Genomic DNA, 27,358 nt, shown 5'->3' with positions numbered 1-27,358 from the left:
AAAATGGTTTGAGGCAAAGTTAAAAAAGCTTCTGTGATCAGACAGATCAAAATTTAAAATTCATTTTGCCGTGTCCTGCAGACGATCAGCGGACTGATCAAAAACCTGCATGTCTGATGGTACGGGGCTGCAGTGGTGCCTATGAAGTCAGCAACTTACACATCAGGGAATGTATCAAGATTTTATTAGGTTTCAGTACAACGGTGTTGAATTGGCTTACCTGCAGGAGGTTTCATCATCTAATATGTTACTTCTGTTGTATCAAAATGGATTTATGACATTTACAAATCAATATATTCTGATTTTATTTAAGTATAACACAGCCTCCAAACTTTTTTTTTTTTTAAATTGGGGCTTTACCTAAAACACAATAATTTGATATTTAATGAAGACATACGTGGGAAAACAGAATGTCTGAATTTGTTGTTTTCAGATATTTCCATTTACGCAATTCCTTTTAACTCATAGCAACTAATTCCTCTTCACGCAGAGAGGACTTTCTGCTGCAGCGAGTTGTAACGAGACCAGTCGCCACTGGACACGCTGTTTCTGCCCCCTCCACCAACACACCTTTCATTATCCAGTACATGATGTTCCAGAGCCAAAGGACAATGTCAGAGGAACGATGGCCGAACTTAAGGTGGGGAGAAGAGGTTGGAATCCACACCACCCGTCTGCATTCACAAAGCCACCTAATAAAAAGGGTGGATTACTGAAGGTGATAAGAATTTGAGGTGTTGGTGTTAGTGTGTGCTTATTGGTCTATACTACTTGGTGCCTCACATGTAAAGAGGTTTCTGAAATCTGCCTCATAAGACGATGAGACTGGCCTGACATTTGAGCTTTTTAAACCAAGGCCAGAATCTGTAAATAATACAAACAGAATTAGTTTTTCTCGTGTGGCTAAACTCTGCCACCGAAGGTAAGTCCTGTTTGCCTTTAAAAGATAATTAAAAAGACCGAGTTTTTGGTTTTTAAAACCTCACACCCTACTGTATCTAAAAATATGCCATCAGATCTCGCCCTTGCCTGGGTCATTATGTCTGTGTCGTGCTGTTTCTTGTGCGAGACGGATGATGGAGGAGTCTGCAGAAACAGACGTCTGCGCTACATCTGTGTCAGGAAACGTTTCCGTACGTGTTCTTCCTTTCAAATAATGAGACAGTACATCACTGTCAAGATACTTTTTTTTTGCTTCCAAAACGTGCAAACTCTGTGCTTTCCCTGTTTAATCCTGCTATTTCAGTACAAAAAATATGAATACTAAATGAATGGAATTAATAGCCACCAAATTCTTGTTTCCGTCACAAATTTAGTGTGCAGGTCTTGAGTCTTTTCAGATTGATTTTTTTCTTTTCATGTTGAAGAAAAATGTTCTAAAATGATCCCCTTAGCCTCAGGTGTGAGGCTCAAGTGGCTTTACAGCACAGTGATGGGCTGTTGGGTCAGCCTATAACATCTTGTATTACATCTGTGTTTGTTTATGGCTGAGAATTCAGCTCCCCTTGTTCAGCAGACGGTCCTGTTTGTTTCGCTCTCCGAGTTCCTGCATGAAGACCAAACTTTTGTACGGACTGTTGACCTTTTCCTATGAATACATATCTGTAGAACTGGATTTTTAAAGTGTGACAAGGGCCACATTTTCTCCTTGACAACCCATCACGTCTAATGAAACGTGACTGTTTGAATGACAGGCTGGTCTTGTACTAACAATACACCCTGCTAGATAAACACAGGGAGAGCAGCCCACACCAGCAGAACCGAAATAACTTCGCCATGAAGCTACTGGATGTTACAATAACTATATTAAAGATCAAACCCAGATGTGTAACTTATGGTTGTTAGTATTTTTCTGCTTTTCTAACTAATTACAGGTGCAAAAAAACAAAAAAAAAAGTCTTGTTTTTTTTTATTTTTTTTTATCAGTTTTCTTAAAAAAGACTTTAAGTTCCAGCACATGAAAATGATTATTGTTCAACTGAGCACCAAAGGGACCGTTGTGTTGCCCCTCTGCGATCAAATGTGCTCCGAGGACAGCTTGTTCCCCACATCAGCACAGCCGGCCATCGCAGCTCACTGCTGCATCACACGGACAGAAATAAGCTGCTGACACTCCACAGCTGATCCCAAATCTGCCTCCAGAAATGGGATGACTTTTAGGTGCAATATGGATAGAAACTGATCCCTAAAAGATATGGTTTGATTTGTAAATGTGAGACTGATCGTTAGATTTTGTTACACCAGAGGCTGGTGTTGTCATCTAAATGCTGAATGAGTCAATAGCTTTATGCAACAATGATTCATTCCTGAAATCTCTATGCACTGAGTGGCAGCCAGATGCTACGCAGGGAATTAGTTAATTAACAGAATATTATTTGCGTCAAAGGATAGCTCCCTCATCATCTTCCAAACCCACTCAAACAAATATGGGTCCGATGCGCTTTTCCTTTGTCTGCTGATTTTAATCGAAGTCTAATTTCAGACTGGTTTGTTGTGGAAGTTCTGAAACTATTTCATTTGCTTTTTGTCTGTTTTTAAAAGGTAACAGTGAATCACTGTTGTGTTACAGATTATTTCCCCTACCCCGAGAGGATGTGTGACAGCCATTAGTGCACTAGATAAACTCTATTTTACCTCTCGCCCACATATGTTTCTGCCTCCCGAATCTAAATCCTTGGAGGTCATCCTGTTCCACCAGCCGAAAGGTAAATAAAAGGTAAAGAGAACCAGACTGGAACTGTCGCACTCTTAAACTCAGTAAAGTGAAAAACTTGAGAGGCAGAGATGAATTGCTTTGGGACTTTGAGGTTTAGTTTGAGAAAAAGTTTCATCTTAAGAGAGAGGAGTGTGCATGCTGGCTCGAAGGACGGGTCAGAAAGTCCAAAAGGATTTATTGTAATGAACAAAACTTGCATCAAAAGAAAAAGAGCTTTCAGACGATCGATATCACATTTTCTATATTCAAAAGTAGATTTACATACACCTGCAACACAGTAACAAACACAGCTTCACACACATGCAATCAGGAGAGTTAGAGAGACCACTGAGAAGGTGTGGAGATCCAATCTTTCAAATATATAATCAACCACTTTTCAGGTTGCTGAAAAGAAATATCATTATGGTTTTCTAAAGCATAATGACATGAAAACTACATGTAATTTACCATACACCCTATTACTGATCATCACCGACATAAAACAGTGAACTCAGGTAAAAAAGAAAGCAATAAGAAACACGTTTCATCTGATACATCCCCCATGACATGGTGTCATAGCAACAAGTGACCAAGTCATGTGAAAACAGCAGGAAAGAGATGTGATAATGACAACTGCTGCATTACTGTTTCTCCCTCTTTTTCTCATTCAAATGCAGACTATTCAGCTTCTCACAAAGGTGGAACTCAGCATCACCGAGAACACAATGATAATCAGCACTTTTTCCTCTGTGCAGTTAGGTTTCTCTCGCTTTTCCTGTTTCTTTATTATTACTGGAACGTTGCATATTCATTAACATAAGAGTAAATATGCAACTTAAACAATTTTTAAACTGTTTGATTTGGGAAGATGTCAAATTTGATATAGTGTAACATTATCTGAAAGTAGTAAAAATGAAGAAAAACAAGAAAAATTTGAGAAATAGGGTAGGTGGGGTTTGAGTGCAGCTTTGCAAATCATTTATAAATAATAATAAAAAAAAAACACATCTCATGGCAAAATGACTGTATTGATCCAAATCAAAAATGCAGTTCTGTATAATGTAATGGCATAAAAGTTATGCGGTTAGAATATAAATGCATGGATATTTAAACATGCATGAATAAACCAGAACAAAAAACCAGTAAGAACAGAGACTCTACAACAGATAGATTGCACATCAATTTAGGGGGAAAAAAAAAACAAAGAAAAAGTAAAGCATACCACACAACATGTGCACAGCCAGTTCACCTTTCAGGAAATTGTCATTTGTTTAGTTGCCACCTACCACAGTGAAAGTAAACCTGCTGACAACCTGATAAACAAAAGTATAAAACAGATAAAAACCAATTATCTGGACAGCTGTTGTGTGATTGCAGGATGGCTGCTTCTGAATCAAGTTTTTATTTAAATAAATGGTAATACTGAAAGACAAAAAGGTTACCATTTGTCATTATACTAAACGAAAAAAAATTCATAATTAATTATACTGTTTTAAAGATGCAATAAATGTTTTTAAAATCAAAAGTTTATCTTTCCCTGACACTTTTTCCTCCCCCTTCTTCCTAGACTTGATGTGCACTTGGTTTTGATAGGCTGCTGGTCATTCGAGTTTAAATTGCTGCCTTCATCTGATTGGCTGGAAGTGCGGGGGGGGGGGGGGGGGGGGGGGGGGGGGGAGGTGATGAGTGTAAATAAATACAGAGTGCAGCCAGGCAAGCACACACTCACATGCATCCACTACTGTCATTCTCTTCAACACAACCTCTTCCAGCTCCATCACTTCTGCTGAATCACTTTCCCAAAAAAGATCCACGGCCACCGGAGGCAGAGCCGACTGTTTGAAGGGAAACAACACGGACATGTCCTTCGAGGTGAAAGAGAAGACAGAGGTGCGCGTGGTGTTTCTGGGGGCAGGTGGAGTGGGGAAAACAGCCCTCATCCAACGCTTCCTCAAGGACGCTTTTGAGCCGAAGCACCACCGCACAGTGGAGGAGCTCCACAGGATGGAGTATGAGGTAGGGGGGGTCAAAGTCACCATCAACATCATGGACACCAGTGGCAGCTACTCCTTCCCTGCTATGCGTAAGCTCTCCATCCAGAACAGCGATGCTTTTGCCCTCGTCTACGCTGTAGATGACCCAGATTCCCTGGAGGCTGTCAAGAGTCTGCGAGCAGAGATCCTGGAAGTCAAAGAGGACAAGTACACACCGATCGTTGTGATAGGCAACAAAATAGACCGCCACAACGAGCGCCGGGTGTCCAGCGAGGACATTCTATCCACAGTGGAGATGGACTGGAACCACATCTTCCTGGAGTCCTCAGCCAAAGACAACATCAATGTGCTGGAGGCGTTCAGGGAGCTGCTGCAGCAGGCCAACCTGCCCTGTCGGCTCAGTCCAGCACTGTGCCACAGACGGGAGACATTCCCCAAGGAGAGCAACAAAAGACCCCCCATGAACAAGACCAACAGCTGCCTCATCTCATAGGGAGCTGCTCGGAGGGCACCATGACACCGAGGGAGAAAACTATACTCGCTGTTGCTGCAAGTAGGGGTGAATCATGATGCAGAGAGGCAAAGAGACTTTGTTGAATACATAATAAACGAGAAACAAGTCCATCAAATCCTTTTTCATCCCCACAGCAGCTCTGACATCCAACAATGAGGACAAAGGTGCTCTCAAGAAAGCAAATACAAGACAAGGAGGAATGTGGTCTAACTGGACACTTTAGTGAATGTAAAAACCAGAAACATAAGAAACACTGGCAGTGAAGAGCCTCCTCTTGTTTCATTTCCATGTTCTGTAGCTGTGAAATAACTAAAAGACAGTGTTGCTTGTATTTACATGTGATGGTTTTGTAACTCAAATGAACACCTGGAAAACCACTTCAGATTTCTTTTCTATTTCGGATCATCAGACATGTGCAGCCTAACAGCTCTTACACGCTGGATAGCAAAGCCTTGTGAGGCGTTTGTAAATAACAAGCTCTGACATGTTTTAAGTTCTTAGTGTGTGTCAATATGAACAATAAATCATTCGTTTTTTTAGACTGTGTTGTCATTTTTACCGCTGACGGTGCAACAGAAGAGAGCACAAAGAAAGGCTTTCATACATGAACACTGGTAATATGACTATTAGGAGACTATATCTGTGACAAAACTAAAAGGTTCACAGACGCCACTGCACTGTAAAATCTGAAACAGCTCCTGCATTCACCTGGAAATTCTTGCAGATGAGAGAAACCTAAAAAAAAAAAAAAAAAAAAAAACCACCACCACCATACTGTGCATGTAAATGTAGTACAGCTTTCTTTAGAAAACAAATACTGTTACAAGCATTTGTTGTTCTTTTGGTCTAACCAGATGAGTAAGCTGGATGTAAGACACAATACAAGTCATTCAAAAGTAGTAAAGTGTGGATTGCCTCACAGAAAAGAAGCTCTGATTTGTGTTGTTTTCCTTTGGAGGCGGATATCACTGTCTGCTGTGTGTGACAGAGCTATAAAAACAATTAAATCCAGTGTCAAAAAGTAAACTAAGTTCTCCAGTAGATGCCACAGTTAATGACATCAATACATAATCCAGGAAATAAAACTTAGTGACACAAATGTATTCTTGTTTTTGCTTTTATGTATATTGAAAACTGAAGATTTGTACGGCTGCTTAGATTAATGACACCTCTCAGGAACTAGAAAGTTGTGCTGTGCATTGAGGGACATTTTTATCTTCCCTAAAAGCCCCCGCATGTAACCTTATCTTTTCCACGCCACTGAAGGGTCACATCATGCTTCCTCTTTCCAAAAACGCTCTATCAAGGTGCACAGCTTCCCCAGAATAAGACGAGGAAGCAATCTGTAACTATAACATCTTTTAGTTCCTCTTTGTGCTGTTTAAACTTACAGCTGATCCGCTGGAACACAAATCTTTCTGACATATGATGGGGAGACACAGAGGCAGACCGTCTTTTCTGTGAAGTCCAGGTGAGATCTAAACTTTAATGGACACAGGCACAAGGGGTGCAAACTCCTCAAACTACTTTTGCTTAAAAAATCCAATGGAGAAATGTTCATTTTAAATGGTCATTATGGCAGCTTAAGTTCCTACGATGAACGGTTTCTGTGCTTGGCTCTGCTCCTAGACTTGGTCCAAGCTCCTCAGTGATGTGTTTCAACCTGAGAAGTTTTGAACAAGTACAGGATCTCTGACATCAACATCAGATTTTAAAATGCAAGTCTCGTATAAGGCAGTCATATATGTGGTTTTATTTAATTTAAATTTACTAAATAGTAAATTTTCAGTAATATTGATCAAATATATGTTGATTAGACTATGTAAAGATTTCTTAAATAAGAAAAGAGAACAAGGTGATGGAAATGAGTTTGTTGGAAAGTCCAAAAACGACTCAACAGCACCACCCAGTGATGGATTAGACAAACTGCATTTTACAATGCAGTTACAACAATTTGACTTCAAATCTATAAAATCTTTTAATTCTGCATCTTGAATTTGTATTTAAACATTTTTGTCTCTGCTTTATCTCCACATAATGTAAAGGAAGATTTAATGCAAAATGTTTGATAAAATAATTAAAGTGTAAGATTAAATTTCCTATCAGCCGCATTCAAAAATATTTATAAATTTGCACTTAAGTTGCATAAACAGTACATTTATTGTAATGGAGACTGATAAACATTAGAATTAAGAGACAAGGCACTGTGAGAGGCAACTGTTATATTTTCATAGACAATGTCAAATACCAGGGTCAAACAAAGCTGAAGGGGAGAAAATCAGGGGAACAATAAATACAGACATCACAAAACACATCAAGGACACATACAATATGCAGCTGCATTTGATGCAGACGATTCTCGCTTTGTGCCAATATGACGCCTGCTTGTTGACGCTAATACATTTGTACACGAAGAAAAACCCAGGATCTATACCAAAAGGGAATCTCTGGCTATCAGGAGTGAAGTCGTACAGAGTTGCTGCATGGAAGACATTCAGAGCAGTTGCTGTTGACGTGCAGCAGCTACAAACTCTCTAATAAGACCAAATGAGCAAATAAATGTGCACTGGCTTTAAAACGTATATTTCCCTGAGCAAAAGATTAAATCAGAGCAGAAAACGTGTTTCTTTTTCTTTGTTTGTTTTTGTGGAGTATCGCTGTAAAGTCAAATCAGCGGGGTACTGAAACGCCATCTCGGTTTATGTATTATATTTACTCTAAGAGGGTGATGCAACCGTTTGAAAGCAAACATAAAAATCAATCGGCTCCTTCCAATTTACCATTAATAGTATATATATATATATATATATATATATATATATATATGTATATATAAAGAGTAAAAAGCCTTAATGCACTGGATCTTACCAAAGAAAAAATACGCCTTATTAGGAAAATATGGGTTAATCTAGTTTAGATAAACTATTCATGCAATAAATATCTTAGAAATCTAACAGCCTACCGACTTCTTTTTTCATAGAACATTTTAATAGGCATTACCACAAATGGTGCAAAACCAAATTCTGAAAACACTTTCAGACAACTGGAGTTCTTCCTCTTTGTTGTTAGAATCAGCGTGCTCTGTCGAAAGGCAGGTGAAGCACAGTGGCTGAGCAGCCCTGACCGTGAGAGCTAGCAAGAGTCAGGAAAACAGCTGGTAGAACATCATACCCCATTACTGGGGACATTTAGCTAATGTTTAAGTTATATCAGTCAAAAAAAAAACAATATGAGCTGCTGGAGCGAATAAGGAAATAAGTATAAAGCCTCTTTTGTTCAAGTCAGATGGATCGGAGTGCTGAGGAAAGCAGCAAAACTAAATTTGCCATCTCATCTTAGATTTTTCTTTTTCCTTCATCCCAAAAAGACAACTTTCTTCAATTTACCTGGCATCTAAGCTAATGTTTTGCTCTAGATTTGTCAAATTTGGCACGGATAGATTCAATGAGAAAAGGTTCTTGCATAGTAACAACATAAATCAACTGGAACCGCTTTAAAGAGACGTGTCTCATCCTGTGCTTCCCTCCCTGATAGCTGGTCTGTTGCAGCGCTCCTAAATAAGGACTTTAATATAACCGTTTCAAACTACAGCTTGCAAAAAGAACCATCAAGTTCCCTACAACACAACCTAAATTGTATTATTCAATAAAACTTCTGCCTCTAAAGTGGAATTTAGTTATTCTGGAAATATAACTTTCTCTTCGCTTTGCTTTAGGGTTAGTTTTCAACTGAACATAAATGCAGTGAACAACTTTTGGGGAGAGGATTCATTATGTTGGAGGAATTTCTAGCTTTTTCTTTAAATTAATCAGGATGCATGTGTACATGTAAACCTGACATAAGCGATATATGGAACGTATCGTCGGCATTTTGTTACGGCAATGAGCAGCAGCGGACCCGATCTCAGCCACCCAGCTCAGCTGGAAGTAACACTTTCTAGTCGTCCACAGTGATGTTGCGGAACAGGTAAGCCATAGACTCTCCATTGTGAATGCGACGAATAGCCTCAGCCAGTATCATGCTGACATCCACGGTCTTGATTTTTGGACACTGCAGCTTCTGCACTTCGTGGGGCACTGTGTTCGTCACGACTACCTGGAGACCCAAAACACACAGAGATTGCTTTTAAAATAGGAAACCACTTATGTGTGTGGCAGAAGTGCCTTAAGTCAATCCTGGATGACCACTGTCCTGCAGGTTTTCCATGTATCCCTGCTCCAACACACCTGGCTTCCACTAAATGGATCCCACAGGCAATGAAGTTCTGCTCAATGAGTGATCGTTGTGTCATGTGTGTTGGAGCAGATTGAAAACCAGCAGGATTGAGGCCATCGAGGACCGGAGATGGGCACGTCTGGTGTTATTGTAGATGCAGAATAAGAAACTAACATCCAAAAGTTGCAAAAGCTTGAAGTTTTAGTAACAATTAAGGCTGTGACAAATGTGCTTTTGTCCCGATTCGATTCCAAATTTTTTGGTGGCGATTCGATTTAAATTGCTATTCTCACAATTCTTCCGTTCTTCTACAATTGCTGATTTTTGTAGATTAAAAACAAAATAAATGTATAAAACTTTTTTTTTTTTTGCTCGTCATTTTTCTTGATTTCAATTAGGAAAAAACAACAAAGTAGCCAGACCATCATTCTGCTGCTATAATGCCCAAAACGACAAGTAAAAAGATCAATAAAAATAATAAAAATGACAAAAATTTTATAATGGATTATTTTTATTTGAAAAAAAAAATCGATTTTTAAATTGTGAAGCAAAAAAAAATCCAGATTTTCGATTTTTCAATTCCATTTCCCCACCCTTAGTAACTATAACTCAGACCAATCGATTAGGACCAAACCGACATGTCGAACTTTAAACTATTGAAACGGCACTGCTAAAACTGAACAACAGGAATCCTCCACCAGCTCCACTAATGGAGGAAATAAACTAACCAATGCTGTTAATATTTTCTTTACCTGTTCTCAACAAAGGTTATAACTAGCTTCCCCCTTATTTACAAGGCTAAAAGCCAAAGAGATGGCATTTAAGCTCTTTCTGTTCCATCTGTCTCTCTCACACACTGTACTTTATTAACAATCTGGTCCAACTATCAGGAAAAACCTCCAGATCAAGTCACTGTCAAAATGCCTTTAAGCTAAAATGCCCCCCCCCCCCTTTTGACACTATGGTTAAAAAGCATTGCATGTAATGTAGAAAATAATGCTGGGTATGTTTTATATGAGCAAACTTGCAACCTTTCAAGCTTAACCAGATTCTCAGGTTACCTCAAATAGTGCTTCCTCTTTCTTCATCTGTCATGCAAGATCATTAAAATGCAAGCAGGTACTACTGGGAGCAACTTTAGCTACAGGACTCAACATATGAAGAGATCGCTGACAGAAAGATAAACCTATAAAGTAGTGAGCAAGCTATTCTTCCATCTGCACAGTGGTTACCTATAGCAACATCCTAGTTGGCGTTCTTGCAACGATCTGTGTGATCTGAATGATTAAGTCAAAGCATGGAGTTTAAATTAGCATAAAATGTTAAACTAATGGCTTGAAAAATGGCAGATAAGCCTAAAAGTGACACAAAGGTAGCTGTGGACATTTTTTTTTTTTTTTTTTTTTTTTTAAATATTTTGGGTTTATGTGACAGCTGTGTACACTGTAAAAAAGCTTAAAAGGCAAGGCTGCACCAGGGGTATCCATGCATAGCAGGATGAATGATTTTGGTGACCTTTTCTAGACTAAAATACTTTTTGAGAAGTGTGAGACTTGCATGGACTTCTTTAAAAAAGGTATCCATTACAGGACCTTAAAACCAAACAATTACCATTGTTTTCTGAACACCAGATAGTTAAAAGGAAGTGAAAAAGGACACTAATGCCTTCCATAACTGAAGCAGCTGAAAACAATGATTCTCTTTGTTCTATGTGCAGCTCATTGTACAGCAGTTCAGCTCACAGCTTGAATTAAGAGGAACTCTCATTTATTTAAAATGCATTTGTATTGGACAAAAGAGAGAATGAACAAGCTTTTGTTTTTTTTATTTTATGAGGGTCTTTATTTGCTCTCCTCTAACCTTCTTATTCCATCCGATTCACCTTTATATGTCGAGCACAACTTCACAACAAAGTCATCTCAAGGCATGTTCTTATGTGTGTTCAGTTCAGCATGTCTAAGACAGGACTTATAAATGACAATAGATACTGAAACCAGTAAGTTTAGGTGCTCTCACCTCATCAATGGCAGATTCCTCTATGAGACGTGGAGCATCTGCAGAAAGTAAACCATGTGTGGCCATAATATAGATTTTATAGGCCCCTCTCTCCTTCAGGATCTCTGCTGCTGCAACAAAATCTCCAACATCATCTATAATGTCGTCCTGAAAGGAGAAATAAAAAGAATAAAACACAAAAACCTGTTAAACCATAATAGTCCGCCTTCCCTTGTAAAGGAACATCAGCAGACCTGTTTTCTCTTGGTTGTTTTTCCCTTTCTGGAAGATTTGGGTTTGGTTAAGTTAATTCTTTGCAATATAATTATGTGGTTTAAGGTAACGGTAGATTAAATCAACAGCAAAATGCAACATATGCTGAGTGAAGTAAGAACTATGGAACAAGTGGGCAAGCTTCAATGCAATTCCAGTGAAAGGTTTGGACTTAGAAAGTGAAAAAAAAGCTGTTTTTAATTACATTGTCTGCAGTGCAAAGTATTTGCTCTTAGTTTATAAGAAAGAGTGGGGACAAGGTGGGGCAACATGAGGTGAAAGGAGAGACTCATACATTAAGAGTAATCAATAACCTTACACAATCAAACTATAATGATTTAAAAGAAAATTGTCTAAGAAATGTAAATCTGCCTTCACACACACACTGGACATGTTCTGATGTGGTGGCATGTGAGAATGCAAATATCTGCAATATTCACTCAGGATTTTCTTTCAACAGGTTTTCCATCCAAGTCCCCAGAAAAATCTGTGGATCATCAGCCGGTGAGACCATGGATGAGAGTGTCAGCATTTACTTGCTGTTACCATGTGTGTGCTAATGAGTATTTATCAATTCTGCTGCGCTACAAGCTGTTTTCCATTCACTCTGCTCTATTGTGGATACATAAGGATACATACGGTGCCCATATTACTGGAGATGCTCCACATCATCAGATTAACGATATTAGTGGCCGATATCGACATTAAAATGTAATCTCGGAAATTTTCTGTAACTGTTTTTACTTTTTAAATGACAACTTCCACACAACAGGCACATATTCTAAATCAGACTCTGAAGTCTCCTCTAACTCAAAACATAAGAGATGTCATGATTAGTTTTTGTTTGTTTGGCACAACTCGTCGTTTTTTTTTTGTTTTTTTTTTAAGTTACTTTTGGGTTTTTTTTGTATGTTTTATTTTATTGTATTGGACATATAAAAAAATAAACTTTCCAAACTCGTGCCAAAAATATCAATATCGGTTAATATTGGTATCAAGAATTAAGAGTTGGAAGAAAAATCGGTATGTTGGGTATCAACATATCATATCAAGTCAACATCGAACATCCCTGCATATGACAATCAGAAGTTTTCTCGGTTATTCTCAGTGAGCAAGTAATAAGCAGAAAACATCTCCAGTAGGAGGTTTATGTGACCAGCAACTGCGGCAAAGTCTTTGTCTTTGGCCTAATGTGAACGCCGAAAAACCAGAGAAGTATCTTACCACTATGATGGCGATTCTCCCCCCGACATCTCCAACTACAGTAATCGGAGGTTTCTCCTTGGCCATCATTACTGAAAAGAAAACCATATAGTCAATCAGATCTTTCCATGAAGACAATCAACCACATTTCAAAATAAATCTTAGTAGATTGGGTAAAATGGGTTGAGAAAATCTATGCAATCCAAACAAATCACTCCCAGCAATTGCTGTTTTTTTTTTGTTTTGTTTTTTTTTTAACTAATGTTTTAGTTTTAGTAATTTGTTTTAGTCATTTTTAATAATTTGTTAAAAAATGGCAGCAGGTCAATCAAAGACAGCAGTACAAGTACTCCCCCCCATTGTACCCCTCCTACTTATTAAGAGATGCAACTAAAAAAAGGCTAAACCTAGAGCAAAGCATGCCATGCAAAGATCAGATGACAAAAAAGGCTTTTCAGCCCAGGATACCCAATCAAAAGATAACGTGAAACTGCCTAGGTGCGCACACACACACACACACACACACACACACACACACACGCACACGCACACGCACACGCACACGCACACGCACACGCACACACAACGTAAGGCCCTGGGTGTTAGCAGGCATATAGCAGCAGTCTGCATATGAACTAAATATGCACTAAACACACTCTTTTCACACACAACAACAGTGGCAAGCCCTGATGATTGTGTCTTCATACACACTTGCCAGTGTTCTGGGATCAGTTTTCAGTCAAATAAAAGTGCTGCCAGCAGCAAGCCTACTTTTACATGCACACCACATTCAACCAAATGTTTGTCTTCAACATGTACACAACTAGGACATCTTGATTTTTCCATGTCATTGCTGGTGTCATTCATCATAATAATGAGTCTATTTATCCAGCAACAGCTGTTTTCTATTAGAGACGAAGAATCTCTTAATTATTTTGCAAAAACACTATTAACATTCTGATTTTTTGTAAAATACCACTTTTAATCTCTTATTATGTAAATCCATGTGATCTAAACACAAACTTGTCTGATAACAGGTATATGCTTCCTATCATAAAGAGTGGGAATTTCTATTTCAATAGCCGTCCATCAATGCTATCTGAATTCTGATTCATAACTCAAAAAGAGGGGAAAAAACAGATGCATTATGAATACTGGCGTGCATGTAAATGCAGACAATCAAAGGGTTTGAGGAAACAATCCAACTAGTAGACAATCAGCAGGCCAAGCTGATTGTAAGGAAACATTATCAAGGAGCAGAGAAAGGTAGAGCATGCCTTGCAGAGCAGGGAATACCACAAGTTCCATGATATCAGAAAACCTGAAACTGTCAAAGTTTTTGTTGTTTTTTTTGGTTTTTTTTTTACCACTGTTAACCAAGAACAGCAATTGCCACGTCATGAGAAGTGAGCGGTACAAAGACGTTTCTGAAATACAAGGTACCGACAGCTTGCGGATGTCCTACAACACGCAGCTACCGAAAGAAATGTTTGGTCAATCTGAAAGCAAGTCTTCAAACGTGACAACCACCATTAATCAGCACCATCTTCAGACAGATCTTATCGAAGGCTTGGCCTGTCCAAAACTAACAACAGAAGGAATGAGCATAGAAACACAATAAATATTACTGTTGATAAGTTAACTTGTTTAGGTTCCAACATCTTTCTTCAACTGGGTTAGAAGTTTCCAAAGCATGCTTTATTGCTTTCATCACATGCAAATATGAGCAAATCATCAGGTTTTGAAAAGGGGTTTTTAAATGGGTGCAACATGTGTTGATTGGCAAGATGAGTCCAGATATATAAGAAAGAATAAAAAGAACAATAAAATAAAATTTATAAAAAAAAAAAAACAAAACTGGTTCTGGTTTGATTTATGGACTTCCGATTAAAATCAGAGCAGAACAAAACAGTTTTTACCATCTTGAAGAGCAGCTGTCTGGAATCAGAGAAAGGTGCAGTAAACACAAAATTCTTCTGTAGGGAGTCAAGCATGCCGTGCAAATTTGCTTAGAGACGCCGATTTGTCTGAAAGTGTCAGGACCAATTGTCTGTGCACTGATAATGCAACATTTTTCACAAACCCCGCCCCCTCATCCTGAATCCAGACTGCATTCTCTCAAGATGCAAACACAAACCCTTTCTTTCTACACATGCACAAATCGAGGAGTTATTTGATGAGGAATCATTTCAGAGTTAGATGTAAATTAGTTTTAAGTCGTACTTGGAAGCTCTATGCCAGGGAACGGAGCCTGTTGTTTGCCTGCTTTTGTCAACAAATAAACACCACGTTAACACAAACGCACAAATATAAGACATGGCAAACACATAATACCAAGACTTAAGGGATCATCACCCTACGTTGGTATAAATATTTATTTGAAAACAAAAAAGAAAAATCAACAATAATGTAGATTAAACGCACTAATGCCTACAATAAAGTCTGTTTTATCACAACTGATGAATAACATTTTTTTGTATTGTTTTTTTTTTGTGTGTGTGTTGCGATTAAGGATGAAAACTCAACTCAAACAAGAATATTTTTTCCAACCAAATAATAGACATAAATATGGAGTCATTTGCCAATGACACACTCATGTGAGAGTCCTTTCGACAGGTTACGTTGGGTTTCACTGTAAATATACACATTCACATATGTTTCAAAAGCAAACAAAAGACTGATTCTGGGAATATTTAGTAGTTTACTGTTTGCAAGTTAGAAATTACCGCTTGCTGTGAGTAATGACAAAGTAATGGTACAGTAGTGAAGAGATTAAATCATGCAGAAACAGAAAAATCTATTTCTTTTGGAGTATGGCTGATGGCATGAGTGAGAAACAGCAGTCATCGCTTCATCTCAGTAAAACAGATAAGAGCAGAATTTCATTTTTTCTACAGCAGATTTATTAATATGCTGCAGTTAGAAGAGCACAGCTGTGTTAAATGGGGCTTCTGTGTCACTTTAGAGGAAGTCCAGCAGTTGTGCAAGGTGGCTAATGGTTTTGGCTTACTGGGTTGCTGAAAGGAAGTGACCCACCACAAGCTGCTTTTGTTTCTCATGTGCCTTTTCAGCTCTGACAAGTCATGGCATCTGCTGTGCTGAACACCTGCTAAATTATGGACACCTTGATGTGGTGAGGTATTCATTTCTTATATATATAATTTTTTATTTTTTTTTGCTGATTTGACCAATGTGTGACAAATGAAAAGGAATCTAACAACACAACACCATTAGCATGGACAGTTGTACAGGTAAATATTTGGTACCAGACCTATAGGCACGCCAATAAGGCCAGAAAATAAAAAGCGCTAAATGAAGATGAGTGTTCTTACAAGGTAGTTCCAGCCCCGTGTGTCCTGTGGTGTTACGCACACACGGTGGAGAATGTCTTCCGTCAGCCATGTCAGACTCTGCACATTGAGCCTCACCATGAATCACAGCCAGACCCAAACGGAGCCGTTCTGCGTAAGACTGAGCCCTGGAAACAAGTAATGAATAAAAACACCGTGTTCATAACCGTGTTCAGCTTTACTAAGTTCTCCAATTTTTTTAGCATCTGATGTTAATTTGACATCATGAAAACTCCACTGCATATTTTATAAGCTGATAAAACACAAAGCATCGGAGATCAAAATGCTTGGTTACCTTTTAGCTGCAGCAGGTGACTTGGCCACTATGATGGCGTTTCTGTAATCAGGAATCTGACAGGATGAAAGAAAACAACGGTCACTGACTGACTGAGTGTGTGTGGGGTTTTCAATACCTGTACGTGGTTTTTCATGCATTTAAATGATCTTTGAGCCTGACGATCACCTCTTCCTGGATGTACTGAATCAAGAAAGGAGAGGCACGCAGGTTGTCGACAGGAAAGCTGAAAAAGCCCTGTATCTCCTTCTGATGCAAGTCCATTGTTATGATGTGTGTTAATCCTTGAAAACAAAAATAAAAGTTCACCTTAGAAAAAGAAGACTTTTAAAATATAGCTGTTTAACATGTATCTTGTTGTCTTTTACCTGCTTTGGCCAACATTGAAGCTAACAATTTGCACACTATGGAGCCCCTCTTTCTCATCTTGCACTGTTTGCTGTACGGGAAGTAGGGAATCACTCCAATGATGTTCTTTGCACAGGAGGTCTTGAGAGCATAGGCCATGATAAGGAGCTCCATGATGGCTGTGTTGACATCTCTGGTTGTATCAAGAACAGGAAAGAGATAAGTACATTATGTCAATAATCTGTTTCATGAATTATATTTAAATCCTTCTGCAGTCCAACTGGGATACCATCCTATACACACCTTGGTATGGTCTGGATAATGAAAATAGTCTGCCCACGAACAGATTCTTTCACGTCCACTCTAGTCTCTGTTAGAGCAGAAATTTAAAAATATCTTTGTCAGTAATTACTCAGATTGTTTTAGTTCACGACACATACATTTTTTTGGGGGGGGTTAAAAGCTTATTGTGCTATAAGCCATTAACCTTAGTACACCAGTGTCAGGTGATTTTCACCCTCAGGACACTCCTCCCAAAGTGAAACAGTCAGAAGCAGACAGAGTGGGACATTTTTAATATTCTAATGGTTTGCTGCTGTGAATAAAAAACTTAATCCAAAGAAATGAATCAAACTACCTTGCTGGATCATTTTCATGTAATTAATGTTTTTTCATGTCGTGCCACATCACACACCATTCCTACTTGTTTATATATATGTATATATACATATATATATATATACATATATATATATACATATACATATGCATATATATATACATATACATATGCATATATATATACACATATATATATATATATACACATATACATATGCATATATATACACATATATATATATACACATATACATATGCATATATATACACATATATATATATACACATATACATATGCATATATATACACATATATATATATACACATATACATATGCATATATATACACATATATATATATACACATATACATATGCATATATATACACATATATATATATACACATATACATATGCATATATATACACATATATATATATACACATATACATATGCATATATATACACATATATATATATACACATATACATATGCATATATATATACACATATATATATACACATATACATATGCATATATATACACATATATATATATACACATATACATATGCATATATATACACATATATATATACACATATACATATGCATATATATACACATATATATATACACATATACATATGCATATATATACACATATATATATACACATATACATATGCATATATATACACATATATATATATATATATACATACATATACATACACATATATATATACACATATACATATGCATATATATACACATATATATATACACATATATATATATATATATATACATACATATACATATACATATAGACAGACAGACAGACAGACAGATAGACAGATAGATAGATAGATAGATAGATAGAACATATTTTTAAGCTGCACATTGGAAATCATAAACCTAATAAGCTGACTTGAACATTGGTTGGATACTCGGGATGCCAAGATCATCATCTCTTAAAATTATAGTGTTTATCAAGATGGGACAATGTACATGTCCTTATCTTAAATCTGCATTGGATAACAGATCAGAGCCTGACTAAATAAGATGCTATAAATAAAAAAACAAGCATATATTGGCAAAGAAACTTTTTTTCCCCCCTCTTCGTTTTATTTTAAAATAAAATAAGTTCCTCACCTCTATTGGACTCTTGAAAAACCACCGATTTCCCCAGTTCAACTCCCAGTCGTCTGTGAAACAACACAAAGATGCATCCACATGCATTCAACAATTGTGAAATCGTATTATCATCTGAAAACAGTTTAGTTTTCAGAGTTTAGGGTTGAGTTTGAATCAGTTTAAATTCACACTGAACCCAGCAAGCATTGATCACATGCATTCACTGTTCAAACTCAGAAATAGTAAGTTATTTCACACGACTAGGACAACATTTAATAGAGTATCATTATGATATGAGTCACTAAACTGAAAATGTTTATTCTTACTGATCCACAGGAAGTATTTATCTTCCACTGACAGTTTCTGGGAGCTGATATTGCCATAGTATCTGTTTCTGTATGAGAACACCGTTAAATATTAACTAATCACCACTATTGGTTTTCAGTACTTACTCTGTTATCTTCTTGGCCAATTCAGTGCAAGCTGCAGAAGAATTAGCGGAAAATACGCGGTAACCACTTTTAGCGACATTCATCCTAGTACAATGTAAGAGTTTTGTGTAAGGGACGGTCAGTATTTCACCTTTACCTGAAACAAACTCTTGTGTTTTGTTTTAACTATGCGACCTTATCGTTGGTAAGCTAGCTAGCGCACACGAGCCTGCACACTGAAATCATTCACACGAGGACACCGTTTTCTTGTAACACAAACCCGACTAAAACGTGGCTGAAACATAAGCAAAATCACATCAGTATGTGTAATGAATTGTACGATTACACGCGGACAGACGATTGCTACCTGTCTATCAAGTTGCACGAGAACCTAACTGCCATAAACTAAAACTACGGGTTCCAGCTCGGGTCAATATTGACAGGTCCGCTTTGCGGGCAGAACACATGCTGAAGTGCTTTGGCCGAATTAGATTGGACTTATCTTTTGAATGTATCTTAATGCTTGTTTAACTTCATATCTTTCAAGTTATCAGTTTTTGTCTCCATTTTGGGTAGATCAGAGTCTTTAATTTCTTTCTGGTTATCTGGTTGTCTAAGATTTGTTTGTATCCATCGTCCATTCATCCATTTTTTTCTTTTTCTTGTTCCAATTAAGGGTCGCGGGGAAGCTGGAGCCTATCGCAGCAAATTGTTTATATAGTAAAAAAGAAAAAAAGTGTATATATATATATATATATATATATATATATATATATATATATATATATATATATATATATATATGTTCTTTAATCTTGTGTCTCAACTTGTCTACAAAGCGCTTTATACAGACAGTCTCATAAAATATCTGAACTGCAATCAAAAGTTTGGAGACACTGAAGCATTGGATTTAATGGGAAAATGTGTCCAAATTTTAGACTATATATGTATATATATATATATATATATATATATATATATATATATATATATATATATATATATATATATATATATATATATATATATATATATATATATGTAAACAAATAAATAGATGTTGTACCTTAACAATAGCTTTATATAGATTTAAGATTAGCAAAACAATATAGTCTAAGCTCCAAGTCCATTTTTGGCCCTTTAGATGCCTGGATACCTTGAGGCAAGGGAAGCTTGTATATTGATCGTTTGTTGGTTTTCATTTGTTTGTTTGTGAATAGATTGGACAGCTAAAGCTGCACTATAGATCCTGGGTACTGAGTGTGTCCTCAAAAATTTGTCCTTCATCCCTAAAATGATTTTAACTGTTATAGGGGCTAATAGGGCACGGGTGAGGGTGGTTGTGGGTTGGTGTAAGGGGACTGTGGATGTGTGTGTGTTTTTATCTATTTGATGTAAATTGTTTTATTATGTGAAGCACTTTGTATTGTTTTTTTAAGCACAAAAAGTTTTATAGAAATAAAGTGTGATTTGATTTAAGATGCTCGTAAATCACTGAGTCTTAACTTGAAGACCTGGTTCTCATGTGTTGTGTTTTGTGTTTATGAAGTGGTTATTTGGTTAACCTTGTGTATGCACTACTAGCTGCATTGTATATGCCGTAATGCAGGAGAGCAGACTTTATAAAGGAGAAACTAAATAACCAATCTGTTCTCTAGGTACTTTCCATCTTCATGGTAGGATCCTAGCGTGAGATGTTTGATCAGGCAGGAAACATATCCTTTGGACCCCATTTAAGAGGCTGGGCCTGGAATAGCGCACTTCTAGAACATACCTTAGCCGCATTATTCGGGGATGTTTTTTCATGAGGACCATTTAGAAATTTTTACCATTTTTATTTCCAACAAATCAGGACTTAACTCGTCTATTTATTGTTCAAATACACAAGAAAAAATTTACTTTTACAGTATCTCCACTTGAAGGGATACAGACTGATCTTTTGCTCAGGTTGACATCGATGAATCTGAACTAGTCCAGAGGGTGGCAGCAGTGGAGCACTGGTGTATCTTCATTCTACAACCATCCATTTTCCACACCTTCCTCATCATATTCAGAAGCATCAGTGAGCTATACATCCCATAAGCCACCAGGCAGGAGGTCGTGTAATCCCTTGACCTCATCAGTCTATCACAGATAGATTTGTTTTAGACTGAATTTAGTGAGCCTAGCATGTATGTTTTTGAACTGGGAGGCAGCTGAGGAACCTGAAGAGGACCCACTCAATCATTCAAACACAGAAAAAATTATGTTGAAATATGAAACAATTACTTTCTTGCTGTAAGGAAAATGCATTGAACATCACACCACTGCATAGCCCAACCTTTCATCCTCATGTACAAAAAAATGGGGAAAAAAAAGATGTCAAATCAAATTCTGAAATGTCAAATCAAATTCTGAAATGTCAGCTAGAGGGTTAGCGATGTGCTAATTTTCATAATGTGATATACTTAACACTGATGGTGGGAAATTTCTTGTGGATACAAGTGGTTGCCACATTTAGCCTTGCAAATGAAAAGAATATCACCTCATTCTCTGAATCCAAAAAAGCATATCTGCAAAAGATTTAAATTAAGCCTTTAAAAGCTCAAATTGTGAAACATTTTCATGCCTGAAGCCAAGTTTAAAGATTTGGATAAAAGTAACAGTGTGGAAAAGGGGATTTTATTTAAGAATTTGTTTTCATCTTGTCACAGTATAACTCACTCATTTCACATTTGTTGCTGCTCTCCATGTGCATCAGTGTGTTTTTGTTTGTTTGTTTTTAATGCTCTTTGCACTTGGCTGTAATGCTTTAATGCTTTTAGGTAAAGCACTTTGAATTGTACATGATATGTGCTATGCAAGTAACAACCAATATACCTTGCCTGAATGGCAGAATACTGTTTTTTATGTTGAGGTTAAAGTCTGAACTTGCAAATATATATTTTTTTATGTTTCTTGATGTATTTTAGGATTGCACACTTTTTTTTTCCAGATCTGAATTATGTTTGGAGGACATTTGATGACCCATAACTGGGAAGATTGCAGTATAAACACAAGCATTGCACATATAATATCGAGATGCAGAGGCCTTATGCATAAACAAGAACTGTCGACCAATCAGGAGGGAGACAAGCTTAATAGGTTGGAGGACAATATATCTTCGATGAAGGTCTCTGTTGCTGAAGAGTTGTGATAATAACCAAAATATTCCGTTTTTACAGCTTCATCAAAGCCAGACAGAAAGACCCACATCCAAGTACTGGTTTACAACTAGATATTACAACAAAAGTTTTCACAGTTTTCTTTGACTGAAGTGTGTAATGATATTTCTGGTGTCAGTAATTACCAGAAATGTTTGCTATATTCTGGACCCAAAATAATAAAACTGAAAATTGAAAGTAGTGGGATGAAACACTGGAGCTTCTGTGAGGGTTTTAAACTATTTCTCGACAAGAGGCCTCCTCAGAGACACGCGATTGTTCACACATGAGAGAAATCACTTGGCTGTAATGTTTGTGGGAAAAAAAAAAAAATCAGACCAAAGAAAATTTCTAAAACACATAAAAAAAGCCTCAGAGAGGAAGAGTTTGATGGAAATGTATATGTTTTTGATGCTCATGTCAGTTGTGGTTGAGGTTTTTGTGTTGTATTAAAAAATACTTTTGTGCTTATAAAAGATTTTTAAAATCCTTCACAATAAATATGGTTTAATCTTGCAACAAAGTTCTTGCTGGTTAATATGAGATTGTTTTCTAATAAAGATAACTAAGACTTTTTTTTCCACTTGATGTTTTTGTTTTCTCTGTCTGTTCCAATGCAGGGTTATACAGAGACTGGAACCTATCCCAGTGGTGGCGTGCATCATAGTCATCACTGAGATACAAGCAACCAGTTAAGCTTTGTGGTGGAATCCTGTTTTAATATGTTACTCATTTATTAAGCTTCTTTTTATGTGGTATAAGTTCAAGGCCTACACGAGGTTTGAGGATGAATCTGTTTGGATCCAGGTGGCCTGGCCCTCAGTCCGGTCCCGGAAGAAGCACATGGGATCCCACTTCTGACACCAAATTGTCGTGGAATTTATCCGATGAGAAATAAATCTAGTAATCAACTGTTTTCTGTTCAGATTTATTGATCATGTACAGATGTTGCGAGCGAGAGGTCTCGAGAGCTCTGCCCCTGCTCAGAGTCTTACAGCGTTCTTTAAACAACCTCTGCCTGGCAGCACTAGTCAAAACAACTGCTAGCTTGGAGATAACAACAGTTAAAGTTGAAGCAGGCCTTGAACAGAACACTTGGTTTTATGCATGAATCTACTAAAGCAAGCTTACTGAACTACTCTAAACTATGCAGAATATAAAACTTATACCACATAAAAAGAAGCTTAATAAATGAGTAACATATTAAAACGGGATTCCACCACAGCTTGTAGGGAGAATTTAAAGACATAACATTGTATGGAAGCCAGCGTAGCCAGAAAGAACATATGCATGCACAGGGGAACATACAAACTCCACATAGAAAGACCTGGATAAGGTTTGATCCAGGGACATCCTGGCTGTGAGTTTACAGTAACAAAATGTAAAAAGTACCCTGTCCAAAGAGATCCAATAAACGTGCTGCTTTTGCCAGCTCTAAACTCTGATTTTAGTCTACAAAATTATTTTAATATTCAAGTAATGTTCAAAAGATTTATTTCTCTATTGTCTATAGTATGCATGAAAGAGGTTGACAGACCAGCCTATTTCAATCCACCGCCAAGGATAGCATAAAATCATGAAACGCACTTAGAAGCTTTCCTGTTACAAAGCAATCGTCCTGTTTCACAGTCATCTCCTTCATGCTTGATGGGACAAACATCCTTCCATGTCTCAGTTTCATGGCTGGTCAAATGTGCAGGCCGCCTGAACAGCTGCATGCGACGTCTCTAACCCTGCAGGAACTACAAGAAAGCTGTTGCGGCTTATGGCTTCAAGATTTGCAAATACCTCCGCAGCTTCAGAAGAGGATCATAGTTACCACAGGAAAGCAGAGTCAAGAGTGAAACCATAAAGTCTTTCCTTTCGGGGGGGGGGGGGGTCCATCCTGCATGTGATACAGAGGTTTCATTATAGGATCTGGCTTCTCTGTAGCAACTTTAGACTATTTTCACGCATTACACACCACAAACAAATATATTGTATTGGTATTTTATGTGAAAGACCAACACAAAGTGTCATACAATTGTGAAGTACAATGAAAGTTACTCTTGATTTTTTTTTTTTTTAAATCATTTATTTGAAAACCGCCATTAACAAACGCTCTACATTGAATCCGACTGAACTTGAGCTGTTTTGCAAAAGAAAGAAAAATAAAAAAATAAGGCAAATATCGCAGTCTCTAGATGTGCTAAGCTGGTAGAGACATACCCCAAAACTGAGCTGAAATTGCAGCAAAAGGCGGTATCAGAAAGTCTTGACTCAGGGGGGCAAAATACAGTATTTTTATTTGTGAAAAAAAAAAAAAAAACTCATGACAAACTATTCCTTCTAAAATAACTAATATAATTGAATAACTGAACATTTCTAAAATCGACTTTTATCTTCATCCCACTTCCAATAAGTACAATTTCATTAAGTTTCTCCTTTTAAAACTCAGACCAGACAGAGGTCGTTATCTTCAGGTCTGAAAAACTTAGAACAAAATTATCCAGTTATCTAATTAATCTGGATGGTATTAATCTGGCCTCCAGTACCACTGTGAGAAATCTTGGAGTCATTATTGACCAAGACTTGTCTTTTAGCTCACATTTAAAACAGGTTTCTCGAACCGCCTTCTTCCACCTGCGTAATATTGCAAAAATTAGGGTCATCTTTTCTCAGAAAGATGCAGAAAAATTAGTCCATGCCTTTATTATTTCCAGACTGGATTACTGCAATTCCTTATTTATGGGTTGTCCCAAATATGCCCTGAAAAGTCTCCAGCTGATCCAAAATGCTGCAGCGAGGGTTTCTGATGAGGACTAGCAGGAGAGATCATATTTCACCAGTTTTAGCCTCTCTACACTGGCTCCCTGTTAAATCCAGGATAAAGTTTAAAATTCTTCTCCTCACATATAAAGCTCTCCATGACCAAGCTCCATTGTACATAAAAGATCTTAAAGTTCCATATATTCCAAATAGAGCACTTTGCTCTCAGACTGAAGGTTTACTGGTGGTTCCCAGAGTCTCACAGAGTACTATGGGAGGAAGGGCCTTTAGCTATCAGGCTCCTCTCTTATGGAACCAGCTCCCACTATGGGTTCGGGAGGCAGACTCCCTCCACACCTTTAAGGTCGAGCTGAAAACAGTCTTCTCATAATTCTTAGGATATGAGCATCTCCTGAGTTGGAGTCTGCATGCACTTGTGGCGGGCGGTATAAGGCCCAAAAGACAACGCCACCTTAGGAGTGGCCCAAGGAAAACTGTACAAGTCTAAGTACCCAGTAGACAAGTTCCACTTAAAATAATTTAAGAAATTAGATAAACATAACTAAAATCAGGGTAGTTTGACTGGCCGATGATGAAATAGGCGGAAGGGGCATCTCAAAAATAAACACAAACAAAGATCACCCCACCAGAACTTCACTCATGCAATTGAACCATCTGGTGAGGATTGATGCACACAGCAGTTGCAAAGGAGACGCTCCACCAAAACGGCCTGTCCACCACTACCAAATGGCAAATCTAAAAGTCAAATAAAAGAACGTCAATATAAATATTTTGGTAAAAATACTAAAACATAACAGTAACACAACTCTGACGGTTCAGAGTTTAAAAAAAAAAACTGTCCTTTGCAGAGTTCGGTGCAGTGAGAACAACTTAAATCATCGTCAATGCGATGCAGCTTGTGGATCTGTGGACTGAGACAGGGCAGCAGTCTCGGGGTAGGAGTGCATTTGGGCCAATTTCCAGTGGCAGCTGCATAGGCATTCGTCTAGAGGGCACAGGATTAGTGCAGGATCATTTAAGCAAAGGAGGGCCACATTAACACCCCCATCAGAGATTGGCAACTACATACCAATCAGCAGGTTCTCACCTAGGTAAATCCTTTATCACCACTCTGGAAGCTGTTCCCTATCACAATATAGATTTTAAGAAAATATAGCCACCTGCAGTCCATACAGTCAAAAACCAGGGTAACCTACCAGTCCAGCCAGGGCTTCAGGGCATTACACAGGGAGTTCAGCTCTCACAAGAGTTCCTCTGTAGCACTGAGTGCGGACAGGAGATCAATTTTAAATGCTTTACTCACCGCCACTGCTTTTATGCCATGGGCACCAATATTGGCTGGGGGCCAAATGTAATCAACTCACCTGAATTCAATCAGGTGAGCAACCATGACACACGGGACCCTCTTATAGTATAGCTCTTATAGTTATGGGTAGACTAGCCATCCATTACTTATGTAGCAACGGGGACGTTACCTGATGCACTGATACGTGCCTCGCTCTATTTCTCTAATGTATTAATGTATAAACATATGACAATATTGCCGTCTCTAACTTATTTCTCCTTTTTTCCGCAGGTCTTCCTGAATAAGTGCAGTTGTACATGTTGTTCTGTCTTTCCTGTCCTCTCCACCCCAACCAGTCGAGGCAGATGGCTGCCCTCCCTGAGCCGGGTTCTGTTGGAGGTTTTCTTCCTGTTAAAAGGGAGTTTTTTCCTTCCCACAGTCGCCTCGTGCATGCTCAGGATGGGTAATTGGATCAAAGCCATGACTTGATGCAATCAGGTGGTTTCTATTATAGGATAAGTATGAATTGGCTTGAAATGATGTGTATATAAAGTGCCCTGTGATGAAGTTATGAAGTGGCGCTATACAAGTAAAGCTGAATTGAATTGAAATTGAATTAATTTATTAGATTTTTTTTTCCTCTAAAGAAATCATTTGTGTAAAGAAAAAGAACTTATTTAAAGAATTAAATCATATGATTTAATCATTTTCCTTTTATTGCTTACAAATAAACCCAATTATGATCACACATACTTGATTTTAAAGGTAAAATCGACAGATACCGCAGAGAAGATATAAGCCACTACTTTGTACTGATTGGCAGATTGCAGTGAAGCTGACTATCAGTCAATACCCACATGCTGGTGTATTTATGCATCTCTTGTAGTAACATTGTGAGTAAAAGTTACACTTTACTGTGTAATTATCATCATAGATTGTTTGATCATTTGATTCACAGTGTCCTAGTTTGTCATAGGCTGACTGGTATGAGCTGGTTTTTATGTTCTATAAGCCTTTGTTACAGTAAGCTTTGTCTCTAAACACC

General features: G+C 37.6%; 2 protein-coding genes across 4 annotated transcripts; one reads left to right on the top strand and one right to left on the bottom strand.

The window, feature by feature from the left end:
• Positions 1–4,555: 4,555 nt before the first annotated feature.
• On the top strand, positions 4,556–5,182 carry LOC306765451 (ras-related protein Rap-2a-like; the record flags this gene model as incomplete). Its single annotated transcript, XM_079252910.1, has 1 exon — positions 4,556–5,182. The coding sequence occupies one exon, from the start codon at positions 4,556–4,558 to the stop codon at positions 5,180–5,182; it is 627 nt and encodes a 208-aa protein (XP_079109036.1).
• Positions 5,183–7,416: 2,234 nt separating this feature from the next.
• On the bottom strand, positions 7,417–19,471 carry prpsap2 (phosphoribosyl pyrophosphate synthetase-associated protein 2). 3 transcript variants are annotated; one of them, XM_079252346.1, is made up of 12 exons: positions 19,235–19,471; positions 19,099–19,129; positions 18,665–18,717; positions 17,186–17,252; positions 16,903–17,075; positions 16,703–16,818; positions 16,535–16,590; positions 16,222–16,367; positions 15,113–15,154; positions 12,911–12,981; positions 11,435–11,581; positions 7,417–9,298 (listed from the first exon to the last, which is right to left on the bottom strand). In XM_079252346.1, exons 5-12 carry the CDS (start codon positions 17,054–17,056, stop codon positions 9,140–9,142), a joined length of 891 nt encoding a protein of 296 aa, XP_079108472.1. In that variant the 5' UTR covers positions 17,057–17,075; positions 17,186–17,252; positions 18,665–18,717; positions 19,099–19,129; positions 19,235–19,471; the 3' UTR covers positions 7,417–9,139. The 3 variants fall into 3 exon arrangements, with proteins under 3 accessions (XP_079108472.1, XP_079108470.1, XP_079108471.1); XM_079252344.1 differs by having other exon boundaries at positions 19,099–19,471; XM_079252345.1 differs by lacking the exon at positions 15,113–15,154 and having other exon boundaries at positions 19,099–19,471.
• Between the last annotated feature and the right edge of the window lie 7,887 nt (positions 19,472–27,358).

This window comes from Telmatherina bonti, assembly GCF_933228915.1.
Source record: "Telmatherina bonti genome assembly, chromosome: 14".
Lineage (NCBI taxonomy): Eukaryota > Metazoa > Chordata > Actinopteri > Atheriniformes > Telmatherinidae > Telmatherina > Telmatherina bonti.
The sequence above is the reverse complement of the archived record's forward strand: the minus strand, read 5'-3'. Positions and strand labels throughout refer to the sequence as shown.

Excerpts from the sequence above, each read along its gene's own strand:
- prpsap2 (XM_079252344.1), bottom strand. The coding sequence starts at position 19,181 with ATGAATGTCGCTAAAAGTGGTTACCGCGTATTTTCCGCTAATTCTTCT. Across the intron at positions 17,076-17,185 it reads ATTATCCAGACCATACCAAG|AGATGTCAACACAGCCATCA; the intron begins GTGTGTATAGGA and ends TGATACAACCAG. Across the intron at positions 16,591-16,702 it reads TTCAGTACATCCAGGAAGAG|ATTCCTGATTACAGAAACGC; the intron begins GTGATCGTCAGG and ends TCATCCTGTCAG.